Here is a 13568-nt window from a genome sequence, read left to right on the forward strand (position 1 = left end):
CCCCGTGCCTGGTCACACCCTTGTCCACGCCCCATTAAATATGTTTACAGTAGCTCACCGCCACCCCTTTTCTCCTTAATCATCTCTTCCCGAAGCTAAAAATGTCCATGTTTTGCCAATGTTCCAAGAGCTACGCTAATGCTGCCTCCAGGGTTAGTCTGTGTAAGTAGCAACTTAGGGGGATCAGAGAGCACCTCATTCTTTCTGAGGCCTGGCCCGGCTTCCCGTCGCCCCACCCCACCCCACCCCCATCTATCCTCAGCCCTCCTGCCTCCATTCATCAGAGTCCATACTGAAAAGCCTTCTTCCTCAGTCTCTCAAGCAGCAGATGGTTTTAAAACCAAGATCTGAACCTTCATACCCACTAGGATGGCTATTATCAAAAAAAACAAAACAGAAAATAACAAGTATCGGGGAAGACACAGAGAAACTGAAGCTCTCGTGCACGCTGACGGGGTGTAAATGGTGCAGCTGCTGTGGAAAACAGTATGGCAGGTCCTCGAACAATTGGACATAGAAGTGCCATAGGATTCAGCAATTCCACTTCTGGGTATTTACTCGGAAGTGAAAGCAGTGACTCAAACAGACACCTGTATAGCTGTGTTCACAGCAGCATTATTCACAATAGCTACAGAGGGAAGCAGCCCAAGTGCCCACTGACAGATGAACGGATAAACCAAATGTGGTCTGCACAAACAGTGGACTATTATTCAGCCTTGAAAAGGAAGGAGATTCTGACATTGTGACGACATGGGTGAACGCTGAAGACATTATGTTAAGTGAAAAATGCTAGTCACAAAAGGACACATACTGTATGATTCCTCTTATTTGAGGTTCCTGGAGGGGTCCAATTCGCAGACACAAGGTAGAATGGTGGCTGCCAGAGGCTGGGGGGAGAGGGGATGGGAGTTCATGTTTAATGGGTGCAGTTTCAGTGGGGAAGGTGAAACGGTTCAGAGATGATGGCGACGGTGACACAACGATGTGCTTAATGCCACTGACCTGCACACTGAAAATGGTTGCAATGGTACATTCTGTGTTACATATTCTTACAATTTAAAAAATTCGTAATTAAAAATATATTTGAGAATGACAGATTCCAGGCAGGGAACAAGCCCCTGCCTCCCACCTCCTCTTTCCAAGCTGTCTCTCACCTGCTCCTTTTCTCCCGAAAGTCCCAATTCCTCTAGTCCGGAAAGACACTGCCAAGGAAAGGGGACTTCTCTTTCAATTTCCACTAAATTGTAATACGGAAGTGTTTTAAAACTTTGAATCATGGAAAGTCGGTTCTGATTCACAGCCTTTAAATAATATGCTCTCAAGAAGAAATATTATACATCTAAAACCAAAAAATATACCCCAAACCACGTGTAAACATTATACCTGTATTTCTTCTTCTGAAGCTGCCATATCATAGTTTCAGACAGCTCAGTGGCATAAATTTCTTCAAAATGAGGGCTCATGATTTTTGTGACTTCTCCATCTCCAGCACCTAAATCAAGAAGTCTATGGGTTTTCCAGTCTGGATTAATTTTAAGCAGTCTCTGAAACTGATCCGGTGAAAATACAAACATTGAGCCTCTTCCTAGCAACCTGGAAAAGAAAGGACAAAAATGGAAGAGTCCATACAAAGCAAGCACCACCCACATACACACACACACACAGGTCGTGGTGACTCAGTAACAACAGCTTTGAACTTACAAAATGTTTATTTCACATGATTAAAATATATATTACCTTTTATATCACTTACATGATTAAAAGGCAGAGTAAAATAAGAAAATATGTCCAGATAACATCATTTGTCTTTGAGGTTGCAAATAATGCCCCCAAAAGAGTGGGACAAGGAAAGGAATAAAAGGTGGAAAGGAAAAAAGATGAGAGGGGATGGGGGGAAGAAAAGAGCAAGAAATTAAAAGACGAATGTAAAGACTTTATGTCAAAAGAGGAAGGAAAGATGGAAGGAGTAACAGAAAACATGTTTATCGGTTCAAGAAGATGACAGAATTAGACCACGACACTAGCCAATAGCACAAAGCAAAAAAACCAAACAGGAAAAAAAAAAAACCTTTATGAAACTAAACAATGAGGAAGAAAACAAATAGTTTCAGTGTAATAGATTTTTGAGAGACACTACAGAGGAAATGAGCGGTGCTGGAATCAGTTAATTTGCATTAAGCAGGTAGATTCATACTTGTGTCAGTTTATGCTACACAATTGGCTGGGTCTTATTATTTCTAAAGATCCTAGAAAACACTCACAACCATAGTAACGCCTTTGAAAACAGAGACAGAGGAGTTAAATGAGAGGCCAAAGAGAGCCAGCCCCGGGAAAAGGAGCTACAGATCCAGCCCTGCCTGGTGCAAGCAGCATCCAGACTAAAACGCACTCCCCATCTAGAGCCGGTTTTCTGGCTCTCAAGTCCCTGTTTGTCCAGGGCAGGGGTTCTGCACTTCCCGTGTGGGAAGTGGGGCTCTCAGGCCAGGTGTACAGGCCAGGTAGACGGGCAGCTGCTGAGATGAGGGGCGCCCTGGAGCTGTGGCCGGCTGGCCTCCACGAGGCCTTTCCTGGCAACCCGACGCAACCCCTGAAACCCAGTCTGAAATCTGGCCTGCGCTGCTACTTCAGAAAGTAACCATAAAGTGCAATGTGTGTTACCCAGGCCTGGAAAGGCGCGTGCGACTTGGTGCTCCCGGTAAGACCAGTTTCAGGAAACATTTAAATGTGGAGTTCACGGAGCAAACTCCCCCTCCGCTTTTCCCGCTAAGGCTGCGGGAGAGCTTAACCAAATCTAACAATGTTTTTACAGTAAATCTTCTGACCCACAGGAATGCTCAAAACCGGGGGGCGGGACTTAAAGTGATGCTCCCTTGACAGGTGCTTACCAGAGAAAACCATTTCTCCACAGACGGGTTGTTTCTAGTCCTCAACTACTCATACCTCCGAGTGGAAAAACCGGCTGCAGAAATCAGACTGAGAAAAGGAACTGAACTTACTGAAACAGCGATACAAAATTTCACACAGGAGCCAGTCAGAGCAGGAAGAGGTTTCAGAGGTGACTGCATGGATCCGGGATGCACATTGCAAATGTGGATGCTGACTCGCCACAGGCCCAGAAGCAGGTTGCAAAATAGCTCTTTGGCTTAAATGCTCCAGTAATAAAATGACATGCTTCTCGTGCCATCTCTTTGGGACATAATGAACCTTGGCATGATAGTCATCAAATTCGAGAGCCAGGGGTCATCTAAGATCAGAGCTCGGCGGGCCTCTGACTGGTCTACATCTAAAGGCACCAGGACGAGCACCAAAGACCATGAGCACCTGTGGCTCCACAAAATGGTTAAAACTGTCAAAAATAAATTGAAATTCATCCAGCCCAGTGTTTCTCAACCAAGACCAACCTGGCCCTCTAAGGCTCACTGGGAGTAGCGGGGAGTCTGGGGTAGTCCCAGGGACTCAGTGGGCAAGATCAGAACAGTCCGACTTCCTGCAGTGAGTGGGCCACATGAAGAATTGACCCCACTTCACACACCAAGATATGACCCAGCTCAATGCAAGGTCCCCAGCCAACGCACAGCACGGAGAGGTGCGGCTCTCTAACAGGCCTTTAGTTCCCCAAGTTAGTGATGGCCACGTGGTTTTCAGGTAAGTGCTGAAAGCCATCCTAGGTTCTCCCGCCACAATCTAATTTCTCTCTAGATTTAGAGCCCATAGCGGAGGTGCGCCAACGTATAAATATCTTTAAGAAAGAGACTATTAAGGAGAAACTGAAACAGCCATTAAGTCTCTCCTTGCTTGGCCTTCTTCCCCTTTGCAACATAAAGGAAGTCTGATAAGCATCTTATCTTCTTAATTCAAGAAGGTAATTACTTCGGTAAGAGACACCCACTCATGGTACTAATCTATCACCACCACCACCTCCTCGGATAGAAAGCACCAGTGAGGGCCGGCCCAGTGGCTCAGTTGGTTAAGAGCTCGCTCAAGAGTTTGAGCTCTGAGCAACAGCGGTTCGAGTCCAGCCCGAGCTGAGCAGCAGCTGAGCTGCCAACAGGTAGCAGGATGGCTCAGCTAAAAAAAAAAAAAAAAGAAAGAAAGCACCAGTGGGCTCAAAAGTAAGCCTCCAGCTGAGAATAGGGACACGGGGCAAGAGATGGTTTTGTTTTAGGGGAGAGAGAGGAGATACGGGTTTAAAAAAAAGCAGAAGAGCTGCAGATAAGGGAGGCCTAAAGGGATTTATTAGCTGTATTGCCCCTCTTTGACCAAATTGTGAAACTGCACAGCAGGAAATTTTAACCAGGGTCCAACGGTGGGGGGAGTGGAGTGGTCAGAGTTAGAAATGTCCCTACATTATATGCAAAACGTTGAATGTAAGAACCACAAAGGGAGGACTCCTACCTTTTATCACTTTCAAAGAGGTATAGGCCCCCAAAGGGTTAAAAATCACCGCTATAGTGACTTTTCTGCTTTCCAACGAAAAAGTAAATGGAACAGAACAGAAATTCAATGCAGCCAGTTTCAGGAACTAAATGTCAAAACGAGTTGTATAAACTCAACTACCAATACAAAAATAACAACTGTTTGCTGAAGCAAACGTCAGGCAATTTCATATAAACAATGAAGAAAATCTAGTAAGAAATCTTGAGAAATGGCTCGTGGTGCCTGAAATTGTATTTAAGGGCCAGATGACAGGCTGGGGATGCAGACATTCCGTAGGAGCTGGCTCCAAAGTTCAGGGGGAAGCAGCGCCCAGCCGCTGAGGCGGTCCAGCGGGCGTGCTAAGCAGCGCGGAGCCGCGCTGCTCCTCTCTCCGGCAGTCTGGGTTCCTGGGCCTCAGGGATATTGGAGAATGTGGCCAAGAAAGGATAAGAAATAGTCCTAGAGCTTTTTCCGTGGATGTAAATGAGACCACCACTCTCCGGGATAGAGAATTCCACAAGGAGTTTACCTAATGCTGGTGAGCCCAGACATCCTAGGAACAGATGCAGGACCCTTCTCTGGAAACAGGCCAACGCCCACAGGGCGGGATGAGGTCCCCCAACACCTGCTCCTGTGCATGTACCTGAGCCAAAGCCCTCACTCCTCAGCCTGGCTCAGGACCTGGGGTCAGGCACGCTGCTACTCTCTCGGGCACATCACCTGGGAGCTTGTTAGAAATGCAGACTCTCAGGCCGCACCCCGGAACTCCAGCTTAGAATGTGCATTTTAACCAGATCCCCAGGTGATTCCTGGGCACACAGAAGCTGTGGGGCACTGCTCTCAGTAATTCCCATCACAGGAATACAGGCTAACGAGGCTATTCACCCAGTTATGGTGAATTTAAAAGCATAACACAGCAGGCTGAGACACTGGCTGTAGTTAGAGGTGGTCGGCATCTCGAATAAGATTTCTTTTTTTTGTCATTTTCTTTGTTTAAACCTAAGAGCGTAGGAAAAAATACCCACAATGCACTTGCTTACCCATTGATAGATGTCCTAGACATAAACAGGCTAAACACAGATGACACGAAAGAGTGGTACAGTTGGATAAATAGCCAGCCCGATTTCTCAATGCTGTTGTTTAGGAAGATCTGTGTTCCTTGATCGAGGTAACTCTGAACAAACACAGCCTGGAGTGATTCGCATAATTTCTCTCGGTTGCACACATACCACTAAAAAAAAAAAAGAAGAAGAAGAAAAATGAAAACACACAACCGAAATGTTTTCTAAGTCCAAAAACAAACCCAGAAGCTTAAGTTAAACCTAGGATTTCCAAAAATTATAGTCTCATGACAATTTGAGGATAATCATCATCTCTTCTACTTGTATGAAAGTATAAAATACTTCTTCCGAGGTCATTTCTCTTTTACTTCTCATAACTCTCAGGGTAGGGACAGGGTGGGAGGTGAGGGAGGCATTCAACTCCTGCAGCTTAGCTGGTCGCAGGGGGCAGGGCCAGGTCTCCCTGCAGGGGTTCTGACCCCTGGCCCAGTATTTCGGTGGCTATACCCCAAGGCCCTGAGACCTAGGAAAGTTGTTGACCTCTCCTTCACTGAGACACCACATAAGAAGATAAGAAGCAGCAATATTAACCTTGTTTTAGATAAGTCACATAATGCAATAATTTAACTCAAAACCACCAAACCAATCAATGGCCGAGTGAGCAGCAAGTTTTAACACTCCACTGATCAGATTCAGCTGCTGTCTTCCTGTAGGCTTTATACACACCTTTAAAATACCAAGGTGTGGGACTGGCCAAGTGGCTCAGTTGGTTAAGAGTTCGCTTAAGAGCACAAGCTCTGTGCAACAGGGTCTCTGGTTTGATTCCCACGTGGGCCAGTGAAGCTGCGCCCAAGCCGCGCCCGAGCTGAGCTGCCACACGGATGGCTGTGGATAGAGCGTGAGCTCTTCACAGCAAAGTTGTCGATTCGACTCCCGCATGAAAAAAATAAATAAAATATATAAAATAAAAGACCGAAGTGTGCTTTACCAGGTCAGATAACATTCCTACAGACAGGGCAAAATGTGCTGGAGAAAGAGTAAGTTACTTAAGGTCACACTGCAATTAACAAGAAGACAAAAATAGTACCATCCCAAGAACCAGCTTTCCAGGAATAGGCTCTAACCAGAATATGCCTGGTAGAACAAAATTTAAGAGCCTCAACTATGGTTGAAATTTAATCGTCCACAGTAAATGTTTTCCATTTGCATTCAAGGTTAGTATACCACAGAAGGGGGGAAGTAGATTGTAGGGTGCGTTGGCTGAGTCAGCCCCTCGATCTAGCGCGTCCTGGATCTGCCTTCCTGTGTGAGTGCAGACAAGGCATTCGATCTCTGTTCATTCATCTGTATAGACTGTCCCGGGATGTCACTAGGACCCACCCTGGCAGGTAACTGAGAGGATGAAACATGACAATGCCAGCAAATCCTAGCTGCAGGACCAGGCACACGGAAGAAGAGCATCAAAACAATGGCAGCGAGCGGCCGTCCAGTGACCGGCAACCGATCTGCCTCGCCCGGGAAGAGCGCAAGGATAATACCAACATGGGCCAGTGAAGCGTCGTCCTCCACAACTAGACGGAAGAACAAAAGGACAGCAACTTGCCTTCCCCGATTCCCCAACGCTGTTCCCCTCCCCCAATTCCCCAACAAAATCTTAAAAAAAAAACCCAATGGCAGCGAGATTCCTCTAATATGGCTGATACATAAGAGTGGGCCCATTAAGTACAGCGATGAAACCGTGGAGTAGACCAGTTACTATTAAGCCATGATCTGCTAAGAAACAGTTGATTTTCCCAAGAAGGATCCAAAAGCAACTTTTTTCCCCCTGACAGATACAACCACCTATGAGCAGTACGCGTCCTATAACTGTCTGCACAATTGTGGACCAATTTTATAGTCATCCTAGACTTGCTGATGTTGAATGAAACCTCGGGTAACATTTCTGACACTGACATGGAAAGGAACCAGTTATAAACCAGTGCAAACAAGCAAACAGGCACATTAAAATTCCCAAGACGGGGGCTGGCCGAGTGGCTCAGTTGGTTAAGAGCTCGCTCAAGAGCTCTTAGCAAGCTCTGAGCAACAGTAGTTCAAGTCCCGGCCCAAGCTGAGCTGCGGCTGAGCTGCCAACAGGTGGCAGGATGGCTCAGCAAAAAAAAAAAAAAAAAATCCAAAACGGGCGAATCTTTTCACAAACTCTGGGCCCTGCGCTGGGCGAATCTTTTCACAAACTCTGGGCCCTGCGCTGGATTAACCAAGTCTTTCCAATTGTTGGCTGATTTGTGTTAATTTACCATTTAAACACTGTTACCAAAATTGCTTGGACTTGGAGACAATTTTTATTTTTCCCACTCAATGTGATACGCTATGCCGCTTCTTACATTCACTGTACACTTTTTCCCCTTGGTCTAAAAATGTTGTTAATTGTTAACTAATTCTGAGCACTCTCCATGTCCCACGTTGTGCCGCAGTGCAGGTCACAGGCCATTTTTTTAGAACTCGTGACCCTGGTGCACATTCTGAACTCTGTAATACCGACGCCACTCGGACTTTTATTTCTTTTTTATTCTCTGAGGTGACTAATCAGGATGAAAGACATCACCCTGGTAACAGGCAATCGGGTGCCTTCTACTAACATGGATGAGAAGTCTCTCAAGTGTGGCGTCCACTTGTAAATGGACAACCAGAACTACAGTGGACTGTTGCTTCCAGAACTGAGCACAAATTGGCACCACTGGCTGCAAATGCCACTTCCAAATGCCCAAAGGAACACTCGAATTTTTAACAGCATTTCTGTCAACTCAACATGAGTACACGCGGTCGAATCCTTCCTGCCACACGCGTTTTCCAGGAAAAAAGCTGCTTACTGAACAGTGTGCTACAAAATCAAAGGGAGCGAAGCCCTTCTCTTTAAAGTGCTGAAATCCACGCTCCTCCTGACCGCTGCACGAAACAAAGGTCAGCGCCACGAGGGGCATCCCTCACAGTCACCAGAAGAGGCACAAGCCCAACGACCAGCAGCTGATGGATGGACACAGATGTGATGCACGGGCAGCCGAGTACAGTCTTCGGTCACCAAATGGAATGCAGCACGGGTACACGCGACAACACAGATGTACCTGACAACGTCATGCTAACTGAATAGTCCAGTCAGAAAAGGCCACAAGTTATATGATCTCCTTTACATGAATTACCCAGAATACACAGCTCCAGAGACAAGGGTTGCCAAGGACGGGGGTTGGGGGCATGGGGAGTGGCTGCTCCTGGGTAAGGGGTTTCTTCTGGGGTGGTGGAAATGTTCTGAAATTAGACAGTGGTGATGGCTGCACAACCTGTGAATGCACAGGACTAAAACCCACTGAATTGTATACTTCTAAAGGATAGATTTTATGGTCTATGAATTATATCTCAATAAAGCTGCTATTTTTAAAACACACACACACACACACACACACACACACACACACACACACACACACCTAGGCATTTTGATCTTCCAGAAATTCAAAGTGGTGTGAAAATTTAAGTGACTAAACGAACCTCTTTAAAAATGCAAATTTTTAATGCAAATCTGACTGTGTTACTTCCATGCTTCCCGGAAGTCTTAGGATAAAATCCCAAGTGCCCAGTCAGCACGGCCTCACCTCATGACTACTACCTAGTCCCTACTAACCCATTAATGCCTGGCCACTGTGTCACGACACTCCACCCTTCTGTTTCTGGAAGGCTCCTATCCCACAGCTGTCTCACATGGGATTGCTCTGTCCCTTACAAGTCCCATCACACCAACTCACTCCTTCCCGATTAGTTAGACCTAAGCCTAAATGTGTCTTCACTATGTTTCCCTTGAACTTGGACACTAGCTTGGGCCCCCCTGTCCTAATGCCTTTCCCAGAACACCCCAGTAGCATTACGACCACTGAACTGAATAATGTGCTTAACTGCATGGTCAGTGTCAATCTTCCCAGGAAGGTGGGAAGTCTTGGAGGGCAGGGACACTGACTGACTTCAGTGCCTGGCATAGATACAGACGAACAATAAATGTCCATCGGGTGAATTACTGTTAAAAATCATGGCAGTCCAACAGACAGAATTTGGAGTTTCTAGCAAAATCTTGGAGGGAACATAAGGATCACCAGCTGTCACTGGGTTTCTGTCAATTTCTAAAACTCCCAGGGTTTTGCAAGGCGTCGCTTAAATCCAGTTCTGCACGCAGGGGTTTAATCTACCCACGCACCACAAAACTGCATTCCCACGAGCAAGCAGGAAAGGAGGAGGACCTGGCTGAGGACCTGGCTGAGCACCTGCCCTGCCCCCAGGCACCTGGCCTGGGCCCCGCTCTGCACTCACCACCGCCATCGTCTGAATAATGGGGTCCCTGAGCAGCCCCAGCTGATTCAGATCCTGTTTGAGATACAGGTTGTTTTATACAGACTTTCTTTCAAAGAAGCTTTTCTTCACCTCTGCCCAGCACGTCTGCTTGAGATTCGCTTTCAGAAAAGAAAGCAGGACTATTCTGCCCAATTAAACGGGACTAGATGTATTTAGAGAAAAGATAATCTGATCTAGATAGCAACTACAGTATTATAGGCCAAGCCCCCTCGGCTCAGCACCACTGACACTGGTCACCCAGCCTCGTTACAGGCTGCCCTGCACATTCCAGCATAGCCAGCAGCAGCCTTGCCCTCTGTCCGTCAGATGCAAGTGGCAACCCCCACCCAGCTGTGACAACCCAAATGCCCCAAACTTTGCCAAATGTCCCTTGGGAGGCAAAATCACCACTGCTTAAGAACCCCTGCATGGGGTTAGGACATGTCGTTCTAACACTCCAGTACTGCTTTCTAACCAGCCCAGCTTAGCAGTGATCTAGGGAAATGAAAGGCAGAGTCACTGGCCTCAGAACTAACACTCCAGGAGGTGGGGGGGTGGGGTCAGAAACCAAGAGAAACAAGTAACAGGATTTTATAAGCTTGGCCAGGACCTTCCATGAGCGGCCACTGTGCCCCTGAAGCCCTCCCCCCGCCCCCCGGAGTTCCCTCTGAGACAGCCTCGGCTGAGGAGAAGCTGAAATGAGCCAGCAGCATGGGGCGGCCTGTCTGTGGGCTCCTGTGCTTCCCAGCAGGTGAGTTCTCTGCATGTGCGCTCCTCAGAGACCACAGAAGCAAGGTGCACGGGCAAGAACAAAGCACTGCGCTTGTTAAACGCTGGCGCTGGAAGGGCTGTGTGCCAGCTCCACGGGAGGCTGGCTCCTGAGCTGGAGGCCAGTGTCTGTAACGGCCTCGTCTTAGTATCTTCCTTTGAAGCTCACTCAAATGTTGTTCCATCGAAATAAGTCAGGACAGCTCTTAAACAACAAACTCGAACCAACCCCGAGTTACGCCATGCAGTCATCTGCTGATGCCAGGTAAAGTAGGATGTGATAACGAAACAGCACGTCTTCTAAAAATGACAGAAGAGCAATGTCCTTCCTACATGCAACAGGACTGCAAACACTAATAATTACACAAATAATAAAGAGCCAAATCAGGTAGATGACAGGAGTTCTGAATGTGTTGGATGGTGGCAGCTAACCAAAGTAAGGAGAACTAAGTCACCTCTTAAAGATTTCATTACGTCCATGAGCACGTCCTGATCTTTGTATAATCTTGGCTGAAGAATCGCCCCCTCAAAGGAGAAATGCAATTGTCCTACAAAATTACATTTGCTTATCAGGCTGAGGGATACAGTTAAAAGCTTTTCTGAAATTATTTTTTGGAGTTCCTCAACTAGTCAAACATTAGCTATAAGATATTTATTCCAAAATAGTATAAAAGCTTTGAGCACATCAGTGGAATTAGAAACATTTTTAAAATCCAACTTCTTGATTTTAGGTAATGTGGTATAATAAAAAAGAAATATTTGGTCTTTATCCCGGGTTCCAGGCACAGGGCCCCTAACACCTCCTAAGTGACAAGGGTAACTTCAATAAGTTAATGAGATGGGGTGAAAGTTTCAGCCCACCCCCCAACCTCCTCTGCAAGGGGCTGCAGACTGAGTGTAATCACCAACAATCAATGATTTAATAGCGCTTAATTATGAAACTTCCATAAACCTCCTAAACAACAGGGTTCTGGAAGCTTCCATGCTGCTGAACACACGATGTGCTGAGACGGTGGTGTGCCTGGAGAGGACACAGAAGCTGTGTCGCACCCTGGCTCTCTGCATCTCCTGTTTGGTTGTTCCTGAGTTGCATCCTTCATAATAAACCAGTCAACATAAGTCAAGTGTTTCCCTAAACTCTATGTGAGTCATCCTAGCAAATTATCTAACCCGCGGGGGAGGGGAACCCCAGAATTTGTAGCCAAGTCAGACAAAGCATGGGTAGTCTGTGACCGTGACTGATGGTTGGCATCGGAAGTGAGGGCAGTCTTGTGGGGCTGGGCCCTTAAGCCTGGGAACTGATGCCAATCTGGTAGTTAGTGTCACAATAGAACTAAACTGTAGGACATCCAGTTGGAGTCAGAGAGCTGGAGAATTAGTCAGCGTCAGAAAAAGAGACACCATAAGTTAGACTTTTTTTTTTCTTTTTTTTTTTTTGGCGACATGAAACTGGATGAAGCTGGATGGATGGAGTCCAGCACTGGGGGCAGCGATCTCACCCTGTTCAACTCAAACTGCAAAAATCCCAATCAGTGTTTCTGCATGCTGCTGTGCACCTTCACCATCCATACGGGACCACACGAGGAGGGCAGTTTCCTGTTAGGAAGGCTGCCTTGTTTCACAGCCCCTCAGGCGACAAGTTTCCTAGGAGGGACATCACAAAGCGGTGGCAAAGCAGACAGATCGGGGTTCAAACCCCAACATGCCATTTATGAGCTGTGCTCCTGAGCAAGTTTCATCTCTCTCGGCCTCAAGCTTCTGTCTGTAAAATGGGGCTGCACCACCTACCTCCCAGCGTTGTCATGAGGACGTGAGGGGGTAATTAGTGCCTGGCACACAACAGGAGCCCAATAAACTAGATTTCCTTCCCCTTCCAGCCCTGGGTTCACAAAAGCCGGTCAGAGGAGAAGTGAAGTTCAAGAGAATGTCTAAAAGCCACACTGTGGGTCTGGGCACCCAGCTGTTCTCAAAAGCAATGAGTAACCAAGTGCCACTAAAAACCACCAGAAAGGCTCCACTGACGGGGTCCATGAACACAGAATCTTCTCTACTTAGGGGGTGGTCAGACCAGGGCCAATGACACTGACCTTGACGGCTAAGGACTGAAAAATCACATTCACATTCTAAGTTTCTGCGATGCAATCAAATCAGTCCGCACATTTCACCACTGATACCTTCGGGCATCTAAGCACCGCACAGGAGTAGGCAGTCAAACCATTCATTATGTATCTGCTAATAATACAGAGCTACCCCAACAACCTCTTTATGTGAGATCTCAGCGTGTACAGTGACAAGGCGCCCTCACGTCCACGCAAGGGAACAATGTATACAGATTAGATTAAGTTGCTTCAGGTTTGATTTCATAACTAAATGACCAGCAATCAATCTTCATTTCGAACGCTCATCGTTGGTATTTTATAATCCTGACGTGTGAACAAAGCTTTTCAGAGGCTCTAAGTAAGTCTTTTAGGGAAGTTACCATCCTTGTTTAACTCCCACCTGCAAACTTCAGCTGTTTTCAGGTCAATGTCTACACAGGATTGGGTTCCGAGGTCTCCGAGGGCACCTTCAAAGGGGCACATAAAAGGGCCCTGGTGCGTCCGGCAGAAGAGCGATCCTACTGTCCAGGAAACCAAAGCAAACACTTGTGTAGGGTTTCCAGCACAGGTTATGAGGAAGGAATGAAGCCCTTTTCAAAATCTCTTTGGTATTCGGCGGCTGCAAAGGCCTCTGGACTCTCGCAGGCAGTTCAGAGGAGGACACGAATCCATCAGTGTCTGTCTGGCTAGCTGGTTGACTGCCCTGGGTACTGATCACTCATGCCTGACTTCCGTCTGCCCCCACAGGTACATCGGGAGTTAGGGGACAGGAGACGCACTGTGTCCTTTAGCACAACTTTTGACCTCTGGCTGTGAGTGAGGTTCAAGTATTTTTTCATTTGGAAAAAAATCC

General features: G+C 46.8%; 1 protein-coding gene across 3 annotated transcripts in view; it reads right to left on the minus strand.

The window, feature by feature from the left end:
• Positions 1 to 13568, minus strand: part of METTL9 (methyltransferase 9, His-X-His N1(pi)-histidine) — a 41429-nt gene that overhangs the window by 22227 nt on the left and 5634 nt on the right. For all 3 annotated transcript variants that reach the window (XM_019649915.1, XM_019649914.1, XM_019649913.1), the window contains exons 2-3: positions 5457 to 5647; positions 1384 to 1593 (exon numbers count right to left, since the gene is read on the minus strand). In XM_019649915.1, the coding sequence (XP_019505460.1) occupies positions 1384 to 1593; positions 5457 to 5647 (401 nt within the window). The remainder of the gene's footprint in view (positions 1 to 1383; positions 1594 to 5456; positions 5648 to 13568) is intronic.

Source organism: Hipposideros armiger, unplaced genomic scaffold (assembly GCF_001890085.2).
Source record: "Hipposideros armiger isolate ML-2016 unplaced genomic scaffold, ASM189008v1 scaffold_135, whole genome shotgun sequence".
Classification (NCBI taxonomy): domain Eukaryota; kingdom Metazoa; phylum Chordata; class Mammalia; order Chiroptera; family Hipposideridae; genus Hipposideros; species Hipposideros armiger.